We start from the raw sequence: 23,835 nt of genomic DNA, 5'->3' as shown, positions 1-23,835 counted from the left end.
TTTTTTCTATAATCTGTTTTTCCCAGTTACCAAAACCATACATCATAATTTCATTTTTTTCCTGGTCCACACCAAAAGCCTATAAATCTGTTAAAAAAAAATCTATAGTCAGGCCTCTACCACCATTTCTAGAGATTTCCTTCCCTCAAGAATAAAGTTTCTGTTTCTATTTTTCATTCTTACGTTTTCTTCTGAATGTATTTTTGTTGTGGTTTTGTGTTTTAATACAATAATGTGGTAGAAATGCTGCTGTTCTGTCTGATTTGTCTTTCATTTTAATCCTCACCTCTGCAGCCTCTTTGGCTATCTAATACAGGGATCTCCAACCTTGGCAACTTTTAAGACTTCTGGACTTCAACTCCTAGAATTCCCTGGCTGAGGAATTCTGGGAGTTGAAATCCACAAGTCTTAAAAGTTGCCAAGTTTGGAGACCCCTGCTCATAAGTAGAAGCTTTGTGTGAGAACGTCTGTTGTGGTTGCCTCTCTTGTAATTAAACTGAAGCACAGGAAAGCCAGAGAGACAAAGATTGCTGTAGAGCAGTTCACAATGGGAGACAGAATATCTGCCTTCATTCCTTGGCCATCTCCTAATTAAAAGAGCTACAAAAATCTTCCATTTTTTCCTTGGGATTTCAGTAAATATTGTTTTCCATTGGTGAAAACAATGAAAAGCATTTTTTTCCTCCCATCTCTTTTGAAAGAAAAAAGTAAAAAATGCAGTACACAATTTTGGCCCAGCACTCCCGTCACTAGCTGCCAAGACTTTATTAATAATATTTGAAGCAACTCTGATTCTATCCAGTACAATGGTGAGCAATACAGAGTTTGAAAAGAAAGTGAAATGGATGTGGGGGGGGCAGTCATTAGTAGTACATATTATGTAGAAGGACAGCCTGAAGCCTTCTGCTCCCAGGAAAACTTCAGTTCTACTTTTTGGCACTTTCATTACTAATTTCCCTATTCCTTTGCATGTGAAAATGCTTGATAGTCATTATCTGGTGAAATCCTCAAAGCAAGAGGAGTGGTTTCCTGAAGCCAAATTGCATATTACTTTTAAAGGAGATAGATAATGGCTCTGCCTTTGTTTCTTACTCAGATGGAAGGGAGGGAATCCAGTCCCAATTTAGTTCTCTCTAATAGGCTCTGATGAGCTTTTCAACAATGAGCCCTTCCTCAGTGCAGCTTCAGTTTATATTTGAACAACCACAACTTGCATAGTCCAAAAAGCATGCTTAGTTCTAGTTGGGGCAACAGGAACTCTGAGGTTTTTGTTACTAATCATCATCCTTCCAGCCCCATTTAGCTCATTCTAATTTTAGTGATCAGGAACTTTAACAGTTTGCTACCGGGTGAATGATTGTTTGAATGTCACAGTAGAAGATTGATTGGGCCAATCACTGTTTCTCAGCCAGTGTGCTTCACAAAGATATTGTGGGAATGAACGGGAAGATAGTGAAATTACTATTTCACATCATCCCAAATTCACTGGAGAAAGGGCAGGAAAAAATGTAGTCCCTTCATTATAAAGCCAATCTAATGGACACAAAAGAAGGAATATAATGGTAATGCTAGACAAATCTTCCTGCAGAGCTTTAGCAAAATTGTTCAGAGTTCATTAATTTGTAGTACATATGCATTCAGAATTGAAATCAAGACACAAAAGTGCCAGTCCAATCTAAATAAAGATAAGCAAAATTTTATTATCAATAGCTTATCTTTAAGATTTATTTGTATGGCCACCCAACTTAACCAAGTGACTAGGAGACTTAAAATTCTAGGTTCATAGGAAAAGGCAAAAAAATGTTTTTCAAGTGCAGATGAAAGAATAACATTCCCAGAAAAGCTGGTATGGTTTAAAGACAAGGCACAGAGGACACAACATTGAAATACTGAAAAAGCTGTTATAGTATTACACTCTGTCCAGGTTCCCAATCTCCATTCAGACATAGCCATCAGTAGCCAGTGACTGCACAAGCCAGAGTCTTCAGTATAACTGCTAGTTCCTGGTAGATCTCCTTGTCAAGATACCTCACCATAGATCCTAGAGTTTTTCTACTCTTTGGATTTCTACATTCATAGTAGTGAAATTCTGAAGATTGGACAGTATGGATGAAGAGGAGGAGATACTGCCCTGTAGAGGTAGGAGGGAGTGATCTCTGCTTCTGCCTTAGTAGTGCTACAGCTCAATATCAAAGATGTCTAATATCCCATTCTGTTCCCCCTTATTCTTGTGATAGCATTTTTTTTCTTTTATAAATTGGAGATCCTGTATCCTTGACAGAAGGTTTATGGAGGAAAGATCATCAGAAATTGAGAAGTATGAAGGCAGGCCAAAGAAAGCAAGATTGGCAAAGAGTGAACTGGGGCAACATACTTCAAGTAACAGTTCACTATCAGTGTCAAAAGAAAAGTCAAAACACAGCTTTCTGGAAGATTTTAGCAGGATGTTGTCAGCTGTTCTTTAGCAAGAACATTTTATAGACTAGCAATGAGACTTCTGTGAACTGATGAAGCAGAAGAGGAGAAAGCCTGCTCATCATGTGCCAAATTACTAGGAGAGAATTAAACTGTCCCTTTTACTTCTAACTCCCACTTCCTCTCCACCTCCATTCTATAAACCGGCAGGGCGGGAGAATATTCTCTAGGTACTCAAAGTACCCTAATAACTCAATGATGAAACAAGTGACCTACCTCAGCCCAAGTTTCAATGGTTTTGTTTGCAAAAATTCTTTTCTGGAGGTGAATGTGATCCTGTTTCTCCTTAGAATGAGTCTGTTTTATCTCAATGTGTTCAGTGTTCTGTTCGTAATTGTTCCTTCAAGCAAAAAAAAATTAAAGGATACTTTCATTATCTTCCTCTTGTCTCCCCTCCTCTTTCACTCAGCTTCATGACGTTCAGAAGAGACATTCCTCTCTTACAAGCCAGCTAGGTTTGGAAGGTGAAAAGCTTCAAGAAAACCGCTTATCACTTGTGGCCAATGGACCAAAGTTGCCTTTGGAGCACGTTAAGGAAGTTATAGATGGGCAGGACAACAGGCTTTTGGAGGAAGAAGCTAGAACTGAAGCTCTGGCCAAAACTGCTGTGCACTCAGAATTATTGGGAATAGAAAGTTATTCAGTCCTTCCTGGTGCCACACAGAGGTTAACCACCATCCCCCAGGCATTGCCGCCCAATGAAAACATTAAACCAGCAGAGGATGGGGCTGTCAACCACCAGAAGGAAAGCACTGAGACAGCAAACAGTGAGGATTCAAATTGGGGAAGTCATACTGTAAACAGCCTACTTGAAACACCGAGGGAAGAAAAGCTACCCAATGGGAGTGTGAACTCTCCTCAGTTTGAGAATGACAGCTTCAAGAGAGATTCTGATTCCGGAAGCACCTCTGCTTCAGAGAGTATGGACCTCAACATCTCTTTGTCTACTGATTTGTCCCTGAACAGAGGCAGCGGGTCCCACTGCCTAAAGGTAAGAATTGAAGATCGTGGGTGGGGCAGAGAGTTATGTAGGCGCCCCATTGAATGATCAACAAAAAGGGCAGCCGTAGCTGCCTCTATTTTGTGCCATCAGAGATGATAAGCACTGCTTAGGTTGAAAGAGAACAACTCCTGCTGTCCTTCACTGTAATAGAAATAGCACTCCTGCTCCCACTAATTTTTTTTTAATTGCTTGCCAAGGTGAGCTAGAAACTCCATGTCTCTTTATCTACTGATGCAACAATGCATCATTGGATTGTAGGGTTAGGAAATTCAGCAGCATCTTCTACTACAATCAGGTTGTGTTTTGGGCTGCAGTGGATAGGGAGGTAAGAAACTTTCAGGTCCAGAAATCAGAAGGAAACAACCAAATGCTTCACAAGTGCTTTGGATTTTAATTCTCATTAGCATTACCAACTAATGACTGATGACGCACCATTGCAAATGATGTCATTCAAAAATCTAAACAATATTATTATTATTATTATTATTATTATTATTATTATTATTAATTGGATTTGTATGCCGCCCCTCTCCAGAGACTCGGGGCAGCTAACAGCAATAACAAGACAGCATACAATAATAATCCAATGCTAAAAACAATTAAAAACCCATTATTATAAAAACCAAACATACGTACAGACATACCATGCATAAAATTGTAAAGGCCTAGGGGGAAAGAGTATCTCAATTCTCCCATACCTGGCCGCAGAGGTGGGTTTTAAGTAGCTTACAAAAGACAAGGAGGGTGGGGGCAATTCTAATGTCTGGGGGGAGTTGGTTCCAGAGGGCCGGGGCCGCCACAGAGAAGGCTCTTCCCCTGGGTCCCGCCAAGCGGCATTGCTGCCTGCCTAGAGATGGATAGTGTAATAATAAAACATGGAAAGGGAGGATGAGTCCTATTTCTATTTTTATTTATTTTTGTGGAAAAAGAGGATATTTGTGATTTCAGAGAAATTCATAGTTCAAAATTTCAGAAAAACGATTGGCATTCAGTAACTGTCAGTTCCTCCTGCTCTTTGTTAAAGTCTTCTAATTGCCCTCCCTTCCCCAAACTCCCTCAAATGCAAATACTTAAAGCAAAATGAATAATACAAATCAAGCATATGTGTGAAATCTATTGTTTAAATTTCTTAATATCATCTTGGAATCTGAATTTCTTTGCTAGAAAAGTAGCCGTTATTCCTCTTCTCCCCATGGTGATTATAATTCCTGTCAAGCTTTTGGGAAACATAGTTCATTTAGTTACAATAAATAACTACTCCGTATCCAGAATGTCTTGTCGTCTTTCTACACTGTTTCTTTTGTTATGTGTGTAGAATGCAAAAATGCAGAACATGACACTGAAACGAACAAGAAGATTTGTAGTAGATGGCGTGGAAGTGAGTGTTACCACTTCAAAAATCATCAATGAAGATGAAAAGAAGGATGAAGAGATGAGATTCCTCAGGCAAGCTAAAATTGTGTTTTGTTTCTAAGGATGTATACAGACATGACTCTTGAGGTAATCAGCGAAAAAGTTAAATATTAGGAAGAATTTTCTGATGGTAATAAGATTCAGCCTTGGGCCAGAGTATCTACAAAAATAGCAGGTCATTTTAGAGCTTGTTCAAGTATAGCACATAGAAGCATATCCACGAGGTTTCTATTCATGGGAAATTATAAATGATCTTATGGAACCAGATTTTAAGACTTATCATCCAGTATTCCATCCGTCTTGGCCAATAGCTTGGATTTATGGGAGTTGCAAAATAATATATATAGAAAGCACTAAACCATGCAACAGAACAAGAATGGGGAAGGGAAAACAAAAAGTTCAGTAATCCATTGCTAATATTTTTGCCTGTTCTTTTTTATTAGCACAAGAGTCAATAAATGTCTGGCAGCAGCTTGAGATGTACAAATCTAAATTATACCCCCCAAAAGTGACCAATGGCAACAGTTTTCTAAAACTCAGTTCAACAGAGGTCAACACTACAAACTTACCTTAGTTGTTCATTCTGTTGTCAAGTTTCAGACAGAGATATATTTTTGCACGCAGTTGTTGGATTTTACTAAACTGCATTTATTCAAAATGTTTGCATGATGTAATCTGAATAATTCAAGGCCAGAAGTGCAAATATAAACAAGAAACAGCTGAGAAAAACCAGCTCTTCTTCAAAATATTCTGGCTGCAGCCCAAAAGTGGTGTGTATTCACGACAGTGATTGAAAGAGTCAATTCTCCCCTCAAGGAGATTCTAGATCGGTGTTTCTCAACCTTGGCCGCTGGAAGATGTGTGGACTTCAACTCCCAGAATGCAACTCCCAGAATGCTCTGCTGGCTGGGGAATTCTGGGAGTTGAAGTCCACACATCTTCCAGCGGCCAAGGTTGAGAAACACTGTGATACTTGGAATGCAGATGACATCAGGCAACCTATCTTGACTAGTCTTCATTATAATTATTTTAGCCTAAATGGTACTCCTGCGTAGCTTTAATTTTAAAGGGAAAACGTCTCCTTTGTTTCTAAACTTCTGTTCTGCTTTGCTGTTCTACTCTTCAGGCGTCAGGAGCTGCGGGAGCTACGCTTACTTCAGAAAGAGGAACATAGGCATCAGACACAATTGTCAAACAAACATCAGCTGCTCCTGGAACAAATGTTAAAACGTTTTGAACAAGAAATGAATGTAAGTGAGAAAAGGTATTGTTATCTCAGAAGTTGGCTGGAGATGGAGAAAAGAAAAACCAACAAGCCAGAAGTGGAATTAATTCGGCCAGGAAGAAACTTAAACCTTGGCATTAAAAATAGTGTCAATTATCTGAAGAATTATGGAGAGAATGGCAATCTTACTTGTGTGCGAATGGATCAGTTTTAGTACATATATTTTAATGTATATTGTATATCATAACCTAACATTTAACATAACATAATAGCATAACATATAACAACATAGCAACACAACAAAACCAAGGTAACATAACATTTTTATTGTTTGTTGTGGATTTTAAGTGTCAGAGGGGCTTGTAATCTTTTATTATTCAGAATAATTTTCCCGTGTTTATATTTTAGTGTCTTCAAACACTTCTCATGCTAATTTTTTAAGTTGCAGTTCAAAACATCTGGGACAGTGGTTCCCAAACTTTTTTTGCCCATGTCCCACCTAAGCATCTCTAAAATCCTGATCCACCCCTCCCTCGGTTTAAACAAAGTTCCAATTGCCCCTATTAAAAAATCAAATTGACCCCCCCCCATGGGGCGTAGGCCCCACATTGGGAACCAGGGATTTGGAACATACAAAGATTCATATTCCTGGCTTAGCACATGCAAAACAAGGACTATTCTTCCTTCTATCCCTAATAATTCCTCACCCTACTAAAAAAACTGCAGGAGTCTCCCATCCAAACATAATTATTCTTTGGTTATACATTTTTCCATTGTAAAATTTTTGTATGCATTTCTGTTCCAGATTCTCCTTCATGTTCAGAATGTCAGGAAAGTCATATTTAGCTAAACATTCTGGCAGAAGAAATTCCTTCTGGTTACTTTTCTTATGTCTCATAGTATGTCACCCCTAATTCAGGGTCTTCTGCAAGTATTATCCCACACCCAAGGGCATGCAGACATCGTGACTATAGTAATGTGGGTTTGTTGGAGCTGTACTCCAACACATCTGGAGAATACAAGGTTGAAGAGTAATGTAAACAGATGCAATCATTTCATCTGCCAGTATCAGCATTGCTGAATCCTTCTCAGCTTCTCTATTGTTAAATCTCTCCCACCCACCCCAAAAAAATGGCAATGATGTTTCAAATACTATATTTGAACGATTAACAGTCGCCATCCATAAGTTTTCTCAGGGCTACACATTTCCAGTTTTAATAGGAATTTCTCATTCTTTGATCATTTATAATGTTCTCTGAAATTATTCCTATATTTGTGTAATTTCATGCATTATTTTTTCCTGTTGCTAATGTGCCTCATCCAATCTTATATATAGAAGGAATTTTGAACAGCGTTTTCCTGAACTACTGTAACACATACACACACACACAGGCAATCCACAGCCAATAGAACAGAACAGAATTCTTTACTGACCAAGTGTGATTGTACAAACAAGGAATTTGTCTTTGGTGCATATGCTCTCAGTGTCCATAAAAGAAAATATACATTTCTCAAGAATCATGAGGTACAACACTTAATGATTGTCACAGGGTACAAATAAGTGATCAGGAAACAATCAATATTAATATAAATTGTAAGGATACAAGCAATAAGTTATAGTCATACAGTCATAAGTGGGAGGAGATGGATGATAGGAACGATGAGAAGACTAATAGTAATAGTAATGCAGCATTACAGACAAGGATGCCACAGTCAGTTCCTAATGGGTATTGTCCAGACTGCCATTGCTGAACCAATGATCAGCAAAATGAATCCTATCATCCCCAAAAGAGTTGCTTTAAGATCAGTGAAGCCACTAGTTCCAAAATATTGTCCATCCTTCCTGCACTAGTTCAGAAGTCTCACATTACAGCTACTATTGTATTTAAAAAATGTATACTGCCTGACTCTCAACAACTTTGGGTGACTCACAACAAAGAAATTATATTAAACTAAAACATTAAAAAAATTAAGAGGGCAAGCATGATGAAGTGAGTGGTCTTACTTTCTCTTGGTGAATCCAAAGTGAAATAATAAGGGTTACTTCTCAGTTGTAGCTCGAGCAATATACTTGTTAATGTTCACAGAAAAATATAGTGAAAGGATGTTTTAGATTTAATATGAAATTAACTAATGATCCTTTATATGAAACCAAACTTTGGTACCTACATTTGTTTCCCCCCCCAAACTTTGCTTTTATTGCTGAATTAAGAAAAATATCAATTTATTTAAGATTCTGTCTGACATTTCTTGTGTAGTCAAAGAAGAAGTTTTATGACACGGAACTAGAAAATCTAGAACGGCAACAGAAGCAGCAGATTGAAAAAATGGAGCAAGATCATGCCTTACACCGGCGAGATGAAGCTAAACGTATCCGTATAGAGCAAGAACGGGATCTGGTTAAATTTCAAGAACTGCAGAAACAAAAAAAGAAAGAGGTAAAGCTTTGAATTCTTACGCGCTAGGATAATTTTAGGATGGCAGCCCCCAGTTCTCAGCTACAGTGTTTGTCATGAACAAAGCAGTTCAAGGGGGTTGGAAGGTGAAAATCCAGGACAATGAAGAAAGTAGTTTAAGGGGAAAAATTATACAGGAATACAGGGAGGGGAGTAAGGGAAAGAAGAATGAATAACTGGGGTGAGATAGGAAGGAGGATGACCTGAAGAGCTAATGAAGTTGCTTAATGATTGAGCTGTAAGTTATAAAGTTCCTGGTTCGAATCTCACTCCTTCCACAAATTTTTTCAACATCTTTAGACATTTCTCTATAGACATATTAGAAATACATTCTATTGACCTAGATGGAATTGTTGAATACAAAAGTATTTAGGGAGGGATTTGGGGGACAATGCCAATTTAAAAATGGCCAATAATAAAAGAATGAGCAACAGCAAGACAGTAGGAAGGAGAGGCAGAAGAGAAGCAAAAAACTGACTGCACTCTTCAGTTTTCTGCTAACCCCAGGGGTTCTTAATATCTCAAAAGTTTGACTGTTTGTCTTTTTCCTTCTTATGAAGCTCAAGAATGACATTGAAAAGCTCCCAAGGCAACAACGCAAGAGCAGCATGAAAGTGAAGATGGATGAATTTGTACAAAAAAAGCAAGTTATGGTAAGGCACAAGAGAGATTTAATTGACATTGTAGCACAAACTCTTACAGCAACGTAGATGCCCAACCAGAAACATTGTGGATTATCTCAAAGACCTTCAGAGAGTCTGGAATTCTAGTTTCTAATTAGTTTGTGAATTACTGTCCCAACATATCTAAAAGTTGGCAGATTTAGGAAAGCCCTGGCCAGCCAAGACGAGCATTCATACATCTCCTCTCTCATTGCAGGAACAAGAATTTATAGCCAAGCAATCTGAGGATCTGGAGCAGGCTATGAAAAACATTACAGCTCAGAATCGGAAAGAGATCTGTGACAAAGAACGAGACTGCCTCAATAAAAAGCAGCAACTTATGAGAGGTGATCCCCCCCCCTTTAAATGGACCGGTTAGAATGGTTTACGAGTAACAAAGTCAGACTAAGAAGAATATGTTTTTGTTTAAAGGCAGTGCAACCTATTGGAGAGCATTGAGAAAGCTGTAAACAGGAAGAATGCAAATCCTTTACAGTAATGAGAAGCATGCCTTGGATTGTCTTGAGTGCTCATCAGTATTTATATTTTGGAGTAATGTTTTAAGCTTTTAAAATAATGAGTTTAAGATAGAGAGTTGTTTTGGGAAAAGTAGCCAATTAATCTGAAGTTATAGGTTTTCCAGCCCTTTTTCATCACAGTGCTAGCTTGAAAGCCAACGATGAAACATCAAAAATAGAGCTTACCTATAACAAGGAAAACTTGTGTTATTCCACAAGCTTCCTGGCTGGTGCTGGTGAGAGTTGGAATAAAAAATAGAAATAGAAATCTAAAAATAAATCTTTACTAGAGTTTTCTAAGGAAGCAAAAGCCACCATAATATGAATTCTTTCCACATTGTAGTATATGATTGATCATCTTTCTTTAGTAAAAGATCTCCTCTGACGAACTGTTCATAAAAGAGATGATGGGAGGAGATCTCATCTATTAGAGTGTTTGCATTTCTTTAAATGTACATATGCAGAAAAAAGAGAAAAAATGTCAAGTTCAGGAAACCGGGAGCCAATATAGAGTTTAAAAGTGCTGCGAGTTTATTCTCTGCAACCTGATCTACTAACAGTCAAGGCAAATTGGTGCCAGATAAAGAGTCAATATACTAACCCTAACCCTATTCCTAACCTTACCTGGACCCTAACCCTATTCCTAACCTGCACGGGGAGCCTGGACCTAAGTTACTTGGGGGGGGGAGGCTCACGTATGATGCATTTGACTTTCTTCTCAGCCTGATCATCTACAAAAAAATTAAGAAAGAAAGCAGACAAAAAACATTTAAAAAAGGAATCCATATGCAAAATTATAGATTAGGGAGGAGATTACCATTTTTCTTTGAAATGTGAATTTTAAAAGTTGCATGCAAAAGTTTCATACATTAGAAGATGCTCCAAGGTATCACCAATTTTTGACAATTATTTTTAAAAATGGTGCCAAACAGCAATCTATGGATTTATTTTGTTTGTTTGTTTGTATTTCTTAATTTAAGCTGTTCTTGAACTCTCCAGAGTGCAAAAGACAGTGCAACGGGCAAACTGGAAGTTCAGAAAAACACACTTACAGTTTGCCCATTTTTTTTCACTCTGGGGCTTCAGGAAGCTTCCCTGAACCCCCTGTAGTGCAAAAAACAGCACAATGGCAAACCGGAATTGCGTTTTTCTGAACTTCCAGTTTGCCAGTTGGGGTTTTTTTTTTGCCTCCGGGGCTTCAAGGAAGCTAGAGCTGAAACATGGAAAAGTCTCCTGTGCCCTCCAATATGACTCCGCGTGCCACTTGTAGCAAAGATTTTGCAGTCAATTCCCTCCCACAGACACATATTATTTCTCTTGTGTTGCTTTCGGAACCCCTGTGCAAGGAAAAACAGCTGCTCTTGACATTCATTCACTTTTTAATTTCAGGCCTGTTATGTCTTAATGTAAAGAGAAAGTTGAGGGGACAGAAACAGAGCATGAGGGTAGACACCTTGAGATTGAAACAGTTGCTCTTGCTCTCTCTTTTAAGTATTGAACGATCATATATATATTTAGGTGTTGTTGTCTTTTTAATGCTGTAGACCGAGAAGCTACTATTTGGGATCTTGAAGAGCACCATCTGCAGGAGAAGCACCAGACTTTCAAACAGCAGCTGAAAGATCAGTATTTCCTCCAGAGACACGAGCTGCTCCGGAAACATGACAAGGTGGGATATAAAGTTTCAGATATACAGAAACAAAGCTAGCGTGCAGAGGGATCGGAGTATTGAGATATGGAAAAACTCATTTGGTGGAGCATCATAATGCTTAAGTTTTAAAATTGTACAGTAACTGTGGGCTGCTAAGAGCGCCTGGAAAGGAGTACTCTGATTGTAAAACAATCATCCATAGTAATTTAGGGGGAGGATACACACTTAGAGTTAGAATCTCCTAAATTAGGATTCTCTCAATGTGTTGGGTTGTAGTTCCAATAGCCACTGTGATTATAGTCAAGTTTGCTAATGAAAATTTCTTCAAACCCGATTAAACTCTGATTTCAGATAAAGAAACAACATTAGACCAAATGTTCTATTTCTGCCTTTTGCTGTTATAGAAATTGCATTGAATCTAGCAAATCTGCTTTCATTTCTATTAGAGGTGATTCTAATGTTCTTTCTCTATGTGGAGAATACTAATATATACAATAATATTGTACTAATAATACAATAGTATATATTGGACCTCTGATTTGTTGGCAGCTTTACTGTAGGTCTGGATGATCACTAATATTGATATATTGCTTATTATGTATATAGTTTATTACATATAATTTGCACATTGCATTGAACAATAGTCTTTCCGCACATAAATAACATACTGATTATGATTTGCATTAAGAAATCCCACTGGGTAGATCTGTAATTTGGCAGCTTTCTATGATAATTTTTATGTTTCATCTGGTTTAATTAGCATTACTGTCTCTGTGATAGTTCCCAATAGCTTACTCTAGAGATGCATTCATAGGAACTGGAGGCATTGATGTTGTTTCCTTCAGGGAACAAAAAAACTGTTCTAGCCTCCTCTGCATCTTCAGGTCTTACAGATTGATCTTATTTCTCTCTCTTTCCCTCAACAATCCTTTTGTTTTTTGTTCAATAATTTGTGGCTCCTTGCCATTGACGTCTCTGAATGTAATGTGGGACATTGTGGTGATTTATATTGCAGGAATGCGAGCAAATGCAACGATATAACCAGCGCATGATAGAACAGCTGAAAGTTCGGCAGCAGCAAGAGAGGGCCCGTCTCCCCAAAATTCAGAGGAGTGAAGGGAAAACCCGCATGGCCATGTATAAAAAGAGTCTCCATATCAACTCCAGTGGAAGTGCCTCAGAACAGAGAGAGAAGATAAAACAGGTGAAGTTGGCTGTCAGAGTTGGGCAGCCATCTTGCTGAAGGACCTGCCTGATTAGATATAGTGGTGTCTTGGGATCCGTGCTCTTCAACTTCTTCATAAATGACTTACATTCCAGATTGGTGGACCACCAGAGGCAGCAGTAGCATGGGGGAGTGGGGAGTAGGGATGGTTTTGAGTGCATGCACCACTTTCACAAATGCAGCTTCACGTGCTTGCATGGTGTTCTGACCCAGCTTTAGCAGAAACAAGAAACAGATTCCTTGTCACAAAAAAACCCTCTTTATTTTCCTCTTGTGAATTAATTGAATTCATCCACTGAAAAGTCCAGATATTAGTCTTTCAAGGAGTTAACTGCAGTACAGACCTTATCAGTTCCTTGTGATATTTGTGAGCTCCTGGCTGAAAGGCTGCAAATTAAGTTCGGGCAAGCAGTCTTTGTGGCACGAAAGGTAGTGAGCCAATCCAGTGGTACCTCGGTTCTCGACTACAATTCGTTCCGGAAGTGTGGTCGAGAACTGATTTGGTTGAGAACTGAATTAATTTATCCCATAGGAAATAATGGAAATGGATTTAATTGGTTCTCAGCCCATTGACTTGCTGGGAACCAATTAAATCTATTTCCTCTATTTCCTATGGGATAAAGATCTGAGGGGACGGGTGAGAGGAAATGGGAGTCGGGATCTGACACGCCCCTCCTAGCCGCCCTCTAAATAGCCTCCCAGTCTCTACTGTCTAACTGCTCCAAGGAGCAGCAGCAGCATCGGGAACATCACGTGATGAAGGGAAGCCGCCGGAGCCACCGCCGCCGGGAAAGAAAAAGTTGGTACAGATGCCTGGAGGTAACAAACTGAACCGCTGAGGAAAGGAGCCCCCCGAAGCTGCCGGTATTGCAACCAGCCCTACCCTTCCTGCAGCTTGGAGCAGTTAGACATAGAGACTGGGAGGCTGTTAAGAGGGCGGCCAGGAGAGGCGTGTCAGATCCCGACTCCCATTCCGTCTCACCCCGTCCCCTCAGATCTTGTGGCAGCTGCTTTGCAAAGCTGCCCTGGTCGCACATTTCGGATAGTAAAAAAAAAATTCTGTTCAGTATCCGAATTTTTGTTCGGATACCAAAGCAAATTTTTGCAGAAAATTTTGTCCGGTATCCGAAATGTACGAAAACCAAGGAGTTCGAGAACCGAGGTACCACTGTATCTTCAGAAATATGAACTGTTGTCTCCTACAACCACTCTCCTTTCCTTCTATTTATTCCCCAGCCAGGGAGGGGCCATTAAGCATCCACGTGTGCTTTGCTTCCCAAGTCGATTCCTTGTTCTCTCTTGATCTCCTCTCCTAACTGCTCTTAGAACCTGAGGGTAGGACCGGAAGCAAGGGGTGAAAGGCTCGTCAGAGAGTGATCCAATCTGAAACTAAGGAGGACTTTCCTGACAGTGACAATTTTCAAGCAGTGAAAACAGCTTGCCTCCCAGAGTGATGGGTGTTTCATTGCTGGAGGTTTTCAAGACAAGTTTGGAAAACCATTTGTCCAAGATGAGAGGGGGGCTATGGATGAAAAATATGCAGAGGATTCTTTTGTCAATGAGTCGTTTCATGTAACCAGTTTAGACATGTTACAGGATAACAAAGAGAATACGGAATAGGCATATTTTAAATTTTAAAAATGAGTAATGGTAAATGAATATGCTATTGTATACTTTCCCTGATTGTATCTACTACCACATCCATAGTGGGCCCAACTAACAAATTATGGAGGATTCTGAGACTGAGAAGAACAAACCAGGGATTCTCCTTTGAATAATGAATTCTCTAATGAATTCGCTCACAGGAGGAGCCATAGGTACTGCCACAGCAATACTGTATTTTATTTTATTTATTTTATTGATTGATTTTGTCCAATACACAATGAGGGTTTTAGTGGGTATACACATAGTAAAATACATAATGAGAGTTATAGAGGATATAATCATAGTAAAATAGAAAGAATAGAAGAGAAGATATAGGAATAAAACATATAAATGAAAGAATAGAAGAAGAGATATAGGAATAGAAGAAAGGTATAGGAGATATAGGAGAGCAATAGGACAGGGGACGGAAGGCACTCTAGTGCACTTGTACTCACCCCTTACTGACCTCTTAGGAATCTGGATAGGACAATTGTAGATAATCTAAGGGTAAAGTGTTGGGAGTTTGGGAATGACACTATTCTGGTAATGAGTTCCACGCTTCAACAACTTGGTTACTGAAGTCGCAATTTTTACAGTCAAGTTTGGAGCGGTTAATGTTGAGTTTAAATCTGTTGTGTGCTCTTGTGTTGTTGTGGTTGAAGCTGAAGTAGTCGCTGACAGGCAGGACGTTGCAGCATATGATCTTTTGGGCAATACTTAGAAAGGCGTCTTAGTTCTAAGCTTTCTAAGCCCAGGATTGAAAGTCTAGTCTAGTTACATGTACCAGCACACTGCCAATTAATTGCTAAACTGTATTTTGGACTTATATTTGTCATGCAAATGAACTCAATGAATTATACTGTAAAAATCTGGTAGACATAGCCTACTGGGAATTATATGTCTAACTGTGTGTCATATCACTGACATTTAGGCTTCAGTGTTAAATGAGTTTCCAAATAGAGATAATTCTAATTGCCCACTCTGTCACATAATCTGATTTTATGAAAGGGTGGACAGATCATAACTATGATCACCAGTTCCTCTTATTTTTAGTGTAGCTTAAGTAAGGAAAAAATGAAATCAAATTGTATTTATAAAGCACTCATCAGCATACAAGCAAGTAGATCCAGAAATCCTATAACTGCCCGAGAAGTTGATTTAAAACAGTTTCACTGACAACAAATCAAAATTGTAATCTTCACTTACCTGAAGCATTTCAAAGTTAAGGTGTATAGCTGTGGTGGGAAGTCATCCAAACCTTGCCTGATTATTGGTGCTCTCCCCATTACAGTTTGCACAGCAGGAAGATAAGAGACAAAAAGCTGAGCGAGTGCAACAGCAGCAAAAGCATGAAATACAGATGAAGGAGATGCTGGCACAGTGTGAGAGCAACATGGATGAACTCCAGCAGTTACAGGTAACTTGATTATCAATGGTTCAGTTTAATATATGCTTTTGTTAATCTTCAGAATTACAGCACGTATAAGAACTTGGAGCTATCTGTTATCCTGTTCTGAAAAGTTTTGTTAATACTGGTCACTGTTGGTCCTAAAACAGAAGTAAAAAATAGTATCAGGGATTTTTTTTAAATGCGGGCATGTAATTGCATTTATATCTGAAGTTTTACCCAAGGGGTGAAATATAGATAAATAAATGTGGGTTCATTTAATTCACTTAAATCCCACCATAACCCTGGTGCATTATGCTAGTTTTGAAAGAGAATGGTTTTTCTTAAAGCCATCAAGTTAAACTCCATGGATTACCATAGATCTCAAGTCTTTATGACTAGAGCACAATATGCTAACCATGCTATATTTGTTAACTCCAAGTTAAGCAGGCACATTAAATATATGATTTTTGGTGGAATGAAACTAGTTTCTACCTGATATCAGAAAGCTATTATTTTATTTTTATTTTATTTATCAAGTATGTATAAGATAACAGATATAAGTATAAACATGTTAATGAATACATGAAATGGATACAAATAAATGGGGATATCAGGACAGGGACGGTAGGCATGTTGGTGCACTTATGCACGACCCTTACAGACCTCTTAGGAATGGGGTGAGGTCAACAGTAGACAGTCTAAGGTTAAAGTTGTGGGGATTTGTGAAAAAACATAGTATTAGTAGTGGATTCCAGGCATTGATCACTTTGTTGCTGAAGTTGTATTTTTGGCAATCAAGTTTGGAACGGTTTACCTTAAGTTTGTATCTATTGTGTGCTCATGTATTGTGGTTGAAGCTATAGTAGTCACTGACAGGTAAGACATTGTAATGGATAATTTTATGTACTATGCTTAGGTCAGACCGAAGGTGGTGTAGTTCTAACTTGTCTTAACCCAAAATTTCAAATCTGGTGGCATAAGTTATTCTGTTGCGAGCAGAGGAGTGGAGGACTCTTATCATGAAATATCTCTGGACATGCTCAATTGTATTAATGTCGGGCATGCAGTTCCAGACAGATGAGCTGAATTCAAGAACTGGTCTAGCAAATGTTTTGTATGCTCTTGTTAGTAGTACAATATTATTAGAGAAGAAGCTACGAAAGACCAGGTTAACAACATTTAATGCCTTTTTGCCAATATTGTTACAGTGGGCTCTGACACTTAGAGCATTAGAGATAAGTACTCCAAGGTCCATCACAGAGTGAGGATTTTCTACGAGGTCATATCCGCCCAGCTTATATTTTGTGTTCTGGGGTTTTTTTACCAATGCATAAGACAGAGCATTTGAAGTTGCCAATTTTTCTCCATTCTGACACAGTCTAGATCTTTTTGAAGGGTAGCAGCATTGTTGTTGGTGTTGAATAGCTTTACATCATCAGCGAAGAGAACACAGTTGCTTGTAATACGATCGCAAAGGTGATTTATGTAAAGTATAAAGAGTGTTGGTCCTAAAATTGCCTTTGGGAACACCACTATTAACAGGTGCAGGATTTGATAGGGCGCTCCCTGTTTTGACCACTTGTTGCTTATATGACAGAAATACAACTATCCAACTATGCAGGGGTCCTGAAATGCCATAAGATTTTAGTTTTATAAATAGTTTGTCATATGCCACTGAATAAAAGTCTTTACAGAAGGTTATGTAAATTACGTCTATTGCTTTGTCCTTGTCGAGTTGTGTTACAACAATAACTTATATAATTGTATATTAACTTCATATTGTTATCATATTAGAACAATAACTTCATGTTATTTGCTGCTGGTCATACAATCTCAAATTAGGTCAGAGAAATGGTAGGCCTGGTGCTATTTCTTCCTTGCAAAATATCTTCTGATATTTCTCTCTTTCTCTCTTGCTATGTAGAATGAAAAGTGCCACCTTCTGGTTGAACATGAAACCCAAAAACTGAAAGCCCTGGATGACAACCATAACCTGACCCTCAAAGATTGGCGAGATAAACTCAGGCCAAGAAAAAAGGTGATAAAAATTTGCACTCATTTCAGAATTAAATTGTAAACATTTTAATTTCAGATCCATTGGTCAAACTAAGGATAAAAAATTGTTAATTTCCACAAGACCCATATTTAGAGGAAAACAATTAAGGCGGCTTTTGAATGTTTGTGAGCAGGCTTGCATTGTATATTGTTTTGTTCTTCTTATTGTAATGTCATATTCATTTCAACCTGCAGCTGCATGTAAGCTGGCAGAAATCCAAATAGAAGGCAAGGTTATTATTAGCGAAAACATCACCTTTTCACCTCTTTTGTCTTTGTGTTTCAGGCACTAGAAGATGAACTGAATCAGAAAAAGCGAGAACAAGAGATGTTTTTCAAACTCAGTGAAGAAACTGATGGTCTGTCTCCTATGACACCAAACAAGCCTGCTAAATTTGTCCCGTTCAGCTCTGTAGAGGCTTCATAATACTTGGGTTTAGAAGGCAAGGCTTGGTAATGGGTAATTCCCCTGTTGAAAAGAAATCAATAGACTGGGTTCCTTCCTCTGTTTGCCAACTCTGATCAGGGTTTGCTGTTCAGCTGTGTGTGCCACATAGTCAATGTGGCTAGCAATCTGATCCACTAGCAGTGAGGCAGGTTCACACATAGGTTAGAAGCAAGCTATAACAAGCTTAAAGGCGACCACCTGATGGGGTCGACTGCAGAATCTACATTTCTTGCTGAATCCTTCTCCAGACAGTTTTATCATTTCTTAATGGAACAGTGGAAGAGATCCAGGAAGAGGTTAATTACAGTTTTGGTTTAATTTTCCAAGTTAACTTCCCTGTGTAACTGAGCTAAATGAGTAGGTGGTTTTACTCAACAGTATAACTTTGACTCTCAAAAGTAGATGATAGTTACCTGCCTTTAAGATGACAGTAAACTATCACATGGTCTCTACCCTTGTAAATTAAGCAAGAGACTGCTTTTTGTTCTGTGCTTCCCTTTTGGAATTGATCAGCATCTTCCAAACAGCTTGAGACATGATTTGCATTTATTTTGCCTTTGATATAGAATAGCCTGAAATTTAGAAGCAAAGCAGTCTTAAAACAAACAGGGTAGCCAAAGGAATGGATCTCTATCATGGTGAAGGTTGGGTAGAAACTGTGGAAAATGCTTCCAACCAGGCTCATAAACAGATTTGTCCAAGCTTAATCGTTGTAAATGTACAGTAAGGAAGAATGACCTTTCTCTGCTTTGTCAATCAGTAGCTTCTCTTTTCAGATGCAGCATTGCACCTTTGGTTTACCTATGTGCTAGTGAACCAGAATTCTGTGGTTCCATTTTTTTCTACAGTCAAGGATGAAGCCTCTGTTGAAGTTATGGAAAAAGCTAGTGTTTACCCTTTAGGTAAATTAAAGAAGAGCAGCCCCAGATGTCTATGGCAACAAATTTGTAGCTGGATTAAGATTGAAGGCACTTTGCTTTGTATCAAATTGTATATGATTTTCCAGTTTTCATAGAGCAGGAAATGCTAGCTTAGAGATTTTCTCGTGCTAAATGATTGGGTGTGCTCAGAACTGAAGACACAGTTTTGAAATAAAGCTGTGCTGGATGCTGGCTATGAGTAATTCCAGCCTTTGCAGTTTTTCTGAATCAATGGGAAGGGCCACCTAAGAAAAGCCACAGCCTTTATTATATATTTGAAATGCTAAAGCAGTTCAGTATTGCTAGGTTTGACCAAAGAAATCTCTTTTCTTTCCCTCCCACACTGTTTTGATTTATTTAATATAAATTTCCAAAGGTTTAATCTTCTTTGCCAGTTTGCATTTCCCTATGAGTTATATATTTAAATTGTTTTTTTTTTCTCATTGATGAAGTATAATTCACACAGGTTGCTTCAATTTCAGCAACCAGCTATGTGTGCTAAATGCATTGTTTGGTACTTGTTTAGCTATAAGTCCAAACAGAAAGCTGATACAACTCATTCTCACCATCTCAGAACGATATGCATTTATGGAGAGAATATGGTCCAGTATTCCTTTTGGTGTCCAGTATAGTGACATTCTAAGCACAACTTGTTGCCCTCTCAGTAGGAACGATGGTTCTGTTTTCTTATGCACTGTTCTTCGAAGCACTGTTGCTAATGACCTGATTTCTGTGCTGACAGCTAATTTGTTGGAATGTCAATTGATGTTTAGTAAACTAGTGACTGCTGACAGAGCCAGCCACAATGTGTCAAGCATTATATTAAAGGTGGCAAGGGGAAAAATACAATCTGAAAGAAATGTCGGCCGAAAGGATACTGGTTATTAGGAAGTGTGTGTTCACAAAGCACTTTAAACCCTCTTCAAACTGTTTCAGAACTCTGTGTGCTAAAATAATGTGTGAGGAGAAAGAGAGAGAGAGAAAAGTTAACAAAGCCTGCGCATGAATGTTGAAAGTAAAGGCAAATTTTCTTTAAACGAACATTGTTAGCTTCATATTGAAAATAATGGATGCTTTATAACCATTATGTCTTGAGTGCATTGATTTGTATGCACATTCCTTCTTTCTCCTCTCTTAAATTCCTTCTTTCTCCTCTCTTAAATAAAAGGCAAACAATGGCATACATTCACAATTGCCAAACTGATCCTGGCTGTTCCCAAAGGGGCTGGAATTTCCCTCTGTGCAATATACACTTTCCAGTTTTTCCAGGAAAGTTATTGAAAGAAAAAGTATCCCTTCCCTTCTTTAAATGCTTGCCAACCTAGGGGGAAAATATTTTGGTTTCATCAGGGGAGAGAGAAAATATTTTGTATTTTTATACAGATAAAGTGTTTTTTGGGGGGGAGGGGGAATCTCAAGGATTTTCTCTTTTTGGGTTACAATGATGATGTAAATAATCTAATAAAATATGAACCACTAAGCCTTTGCATAGCGATCCAGAATTGCATTCCTGCTATTTGTCTCTTTAGGTCAGCAATGCTGAGCTGTATTTATACATGTTCTTGGCTTGGCTACAGTGGAATTGTGTTTCAGAATTCTGTTGATTGGCATTAAAAAAAACCAAAAAAAAATCCCAAGTCCACAGCTTGCTGGCCCTGTACAAAGTGTTTTTTTTTAATATAGATGGTCTTACTTGAAAATATATGTACTGTATTGGAGTGTGTTAATATTAAACTATTAATTCTTGAAGCAAACTGACTAGTTCAACTATGTACAAGTCTTCATCACTGATTATTTTAAAAATAAAAAACATTCATAGCAAGGAAGATCTGCACCTTTCATAGACTCTTAATGTAACTTTATAATAGTTCTATTGTGATATGAACTACTATACTGTAATAATAATCATGGTAATAATAATAATAGACTGTGAGTTCCATAGATGATAGTATGAAACTGCTATAATATTTGTTTTAGCTTTCCTGGATTCTGGCTTACACCCTCACCCTTCCTCACAGTCACTTGAGAACAACTGGGGGGTAAGGTTGAGGGCATTCATCCTGGACCATTTAGATGGTTGTTGAGGAGAGTGGTAAATAACAACAACAACAACAACAGAGTTGGAAGTCTTCTAGTCCAACCCCCTGCTTGATCAGGAGGCCCTACACTACTTCAGACAAATTATTATCCATCTTTTTAAAAACTTCCAGTGTTGGAGCATTCACAACTTCTGGAGGTAAGCCATTCCATTGATCAATTGTTCTGTCAAGAATTTTCTCCTTAGTTCTAAGTTGCTTCTCTCCTTGATTAGTTTCTACCCATTGCTTCTTGTCCTACCCTCAGGTACTTTGGAGAATAGCCTGACTCCCTCTTCTTTGTGGAAACCCCTGAGATATTGGACAACTGCTATCATGTCTCCCCTGGTCCTTCTTTTCATTAAACTAGATATAACCAGTTCCTGCAACCGTTCTTCCTATGTTTTAGCCTCCAGTCCACTAATCGCCTCCAGTCCACTAATCGTCTTTATTGCTCTTCTCTACACTCTTTCTAGAGTCTCAACATCATTTTTACATCGTGATGACCAAACCTGAATGCAATATTCCAAGTATGGCCTTACCAAGGCATTATATAGTGGTATTAACACTTCACATGATCTTGATTCTATGTCTCTATTTATGCAGCCTAGAACTGTGCTGGCTTTTTTGGGCAGCTGCTGCACACTGCTGGCTCATATTTAAATGATTGCCCACAAGGACTCCAAGATCCTTTTCACAGTTACTACTGTTGAGCAAGGTACCACATATACAGTACTGTACCTGTGCATTTTGGTTTTCTTGCCTAAATGTAGAACCCTTTAAATGTTTTGCTTTAACTTTCTTCTGAATCTTTAGAATCTGCACTGTCACAATGCTAGTCCCTCAGCCTATTTAAAAGAGGTTACCTTTGACTTACAAATGCCTGGTCCACTTGTAATTTGGTAGTCCACACTGGATCTGTAACACTTGATTTATTCAGCTTCTCTTTAAGCTCACTTCAGCCACTTCTCCATCTCTGCCTATTCTGACTATTCCATTGTCTTCAGTGCCGTTCAGCAGCTGTGCTTAGCCCTTACTGCCACTACCAGCAATCTTCAGCGTTGTCTATGGTCCTTCCTTTCTTTGCTCTTTTTATAATTTTGTTTTCTCTTTTCTATCCCCACCTCCATCATCAGCACCCAAGCTTGAACAGTTCAGAAAAGCTGATTCCTTAATAAATGGGGGGACAAAAAAGTGAAAGTGTTCCAATTACTATATATGTTCCACCATGCCTAATATTTGCATGCCTGTCTTCTGTGTTTGATATGTAAACAAGTCACAAATTAAAATAATAATTCGGATCTAATTTTCCTGTTCAGTTTGTTTTTATAATCAAGATGATAGGAGTTATCCATAATCTCTAAGTAACTTTTGAAAATGAGCTATCCTTTTCCAAGCAATCTACTTTAGTGTTCACAATGCTATGATGAACAAGCCTTATTTTGTGGGACTCAGCCTGTGCATTTGCATTTAATTCTATTTTCATTTGATACATTTCAAGGTTCCAGTTCCTTCCTGGAACTCATTTGTTGCTTCTTTTAATGCCTTGTAATATACCCTTACCAGAATTCTTCCACAGCAATTTGTTGAACATGAACAACAATAACAACAACAGTTCAAGGGTAGTACCTTCACCATGCTTTCCTCCTGAGCATTGTATCTTAACTCTTAATGAGATATAACTCTGGCTGACATTTACTACTTTCATGTTTCTATATCAACTTTTAACATTCTTGTAGATATTACTGGGTAGGTCAGTTAATATCAGTTAATGTCTAGTTTTCAAAATGTGATGGCTGATTCTCTCTCCACCCCCCCCCCCCCTCTTTCTCTGTGGCATTTAATCTTCAGAGATCACTAATTCTTATTATTCCAGCTATCTGTGATGCCAGTCAGACTGGCACATATTGTATGATTCCAGAGTCACTATTTCACCATCTCTATCAAGGGCATTAATTTGGTGATTCTCTGTGCTGTGAATTGTCACAATGATTTGTGAATTTACAAATTCAGACCATCTGCACGTAATCAAAAGGTTCTACTGTATTAACAGGAGTATGAAGAAATCTCTGCTCCAATAAACAGATAAATTTGGTCGTAAGATGAAAGTATACTCTTTGCTGAGATTTCTGTAACCCCCTTTCCTTTCCAATAAATCTGGTTGAAAAAACTTCTGATAAATTTGCTTTACCTGTCAAAGGCTTGACATTCTTCCTGATGGCCTTACCAACTACCTGCGGACAAACCTTGGCAGCCTATTAGATGTCAGGGTCCTCTTCAAACACGATGAATTAACATAATCATCAATAGATAGATTCACAAACTAGTCAATTGACTACTGATATTTCTCAGGTGATCTAGCAATTTGAACAAGCAATTTGAACAAAATCTGCCATTTCTGCTCTTTCATTATGCTATTACACTCCACAGGTTGAGTGGGAATGTGCTTTTTAAAGAGTCTAGAAAAGAAGATGATAGTTTAAAAACCTCACCACAAGCCTGGAACACTTATATTCTTCCATTATCCAGGAAGCTCACAGCTAGCTACCTCCCTTCCTGTCCATTAAAAAGGATGTGAAGACAGTTCCACCCTAAGCCACCTTTAAGATAATATAGATACTAAAAGGAAAACACTGACTTGCTAAATTTTGTGTAATATCTTCTTCTCAAGATAT

General features: G+C 38.3%; 1 protein-coding gene across 1 annotated transcript in view; it reads left to right on the top strand.

Annotated features, from left to right (window-relative positions):
- The window catches only part of STK10 (serine/threonine kinase 10), an 89,748-nt gene extending 68,909 nt beyond the window's left edge, over window positions 1-20,839 (top strand). The window contains exons 9-19 of the mRNA XM_070739411.1: window positions 2,885-3,466; window positions 4,794-4,924; window positions 6,018-6,141; window positions 8,375-8,554; window positions 9,133-9,225; window positions 9,452-9,581; window positions 11,297-11,421; window positions 12,419-12,607; window positions 15,564-15,689; window positions 17,587-17,700; window positions 18,004-20,839. Of these exons, the coding sequence (XP_070595512.1) occupies window positions 2,885-3,466; window positions 4,794-4,924; window positions 6,018-6,141; window positions 8,375-8,554; window positions 9,133-9,225; window positions 9,452-9,581; window positions 11,297-11,421; window positions 12,419-12,607; window positions 15,564-15,689; window positions 17,587-17,700; window positions 18,004-18,144 (1,935 nt within the window). The 3' untranslated portion in view covers window positions 18,145-20,839. The remainder of the gene's footprint in view (window positions 1-2,884; window positions 3,467-4,793; window positions 4,925-6,017; window positions 6,142-8,374; window positions 8,555-9,132; window positions 9,226-9,451; window positions 9,582-11,296; window positions 11,422-12,418; window positions 12,608-15,563; window positions 15,690-17,586; window positions 17,701-18,003) is intronic.
- The last annotated feature ends 2,996 nt before the right edge of the window (window positions 20,840-23,835 follow it).

The sequence above is a fragment of the Erythrolamprus reginae genome, chromosome 2 (genome assembly GCF_031021105.1).
Source record: "Erythrolamprus reginae isolate rEryReg1 chromosome 2, rEryReg1.hap1, whole genome shotgun sequence".
Lineage (NCBI taxonomy): Eukaryota > Metazoa > Chordata > Lepidosauria > Squamata > Dipsadidae > Erythrolamprus > Erythrolamprus reginae.
This window is presented reverse-complemented; position numbering and strand designations above follow the sequence as displayed.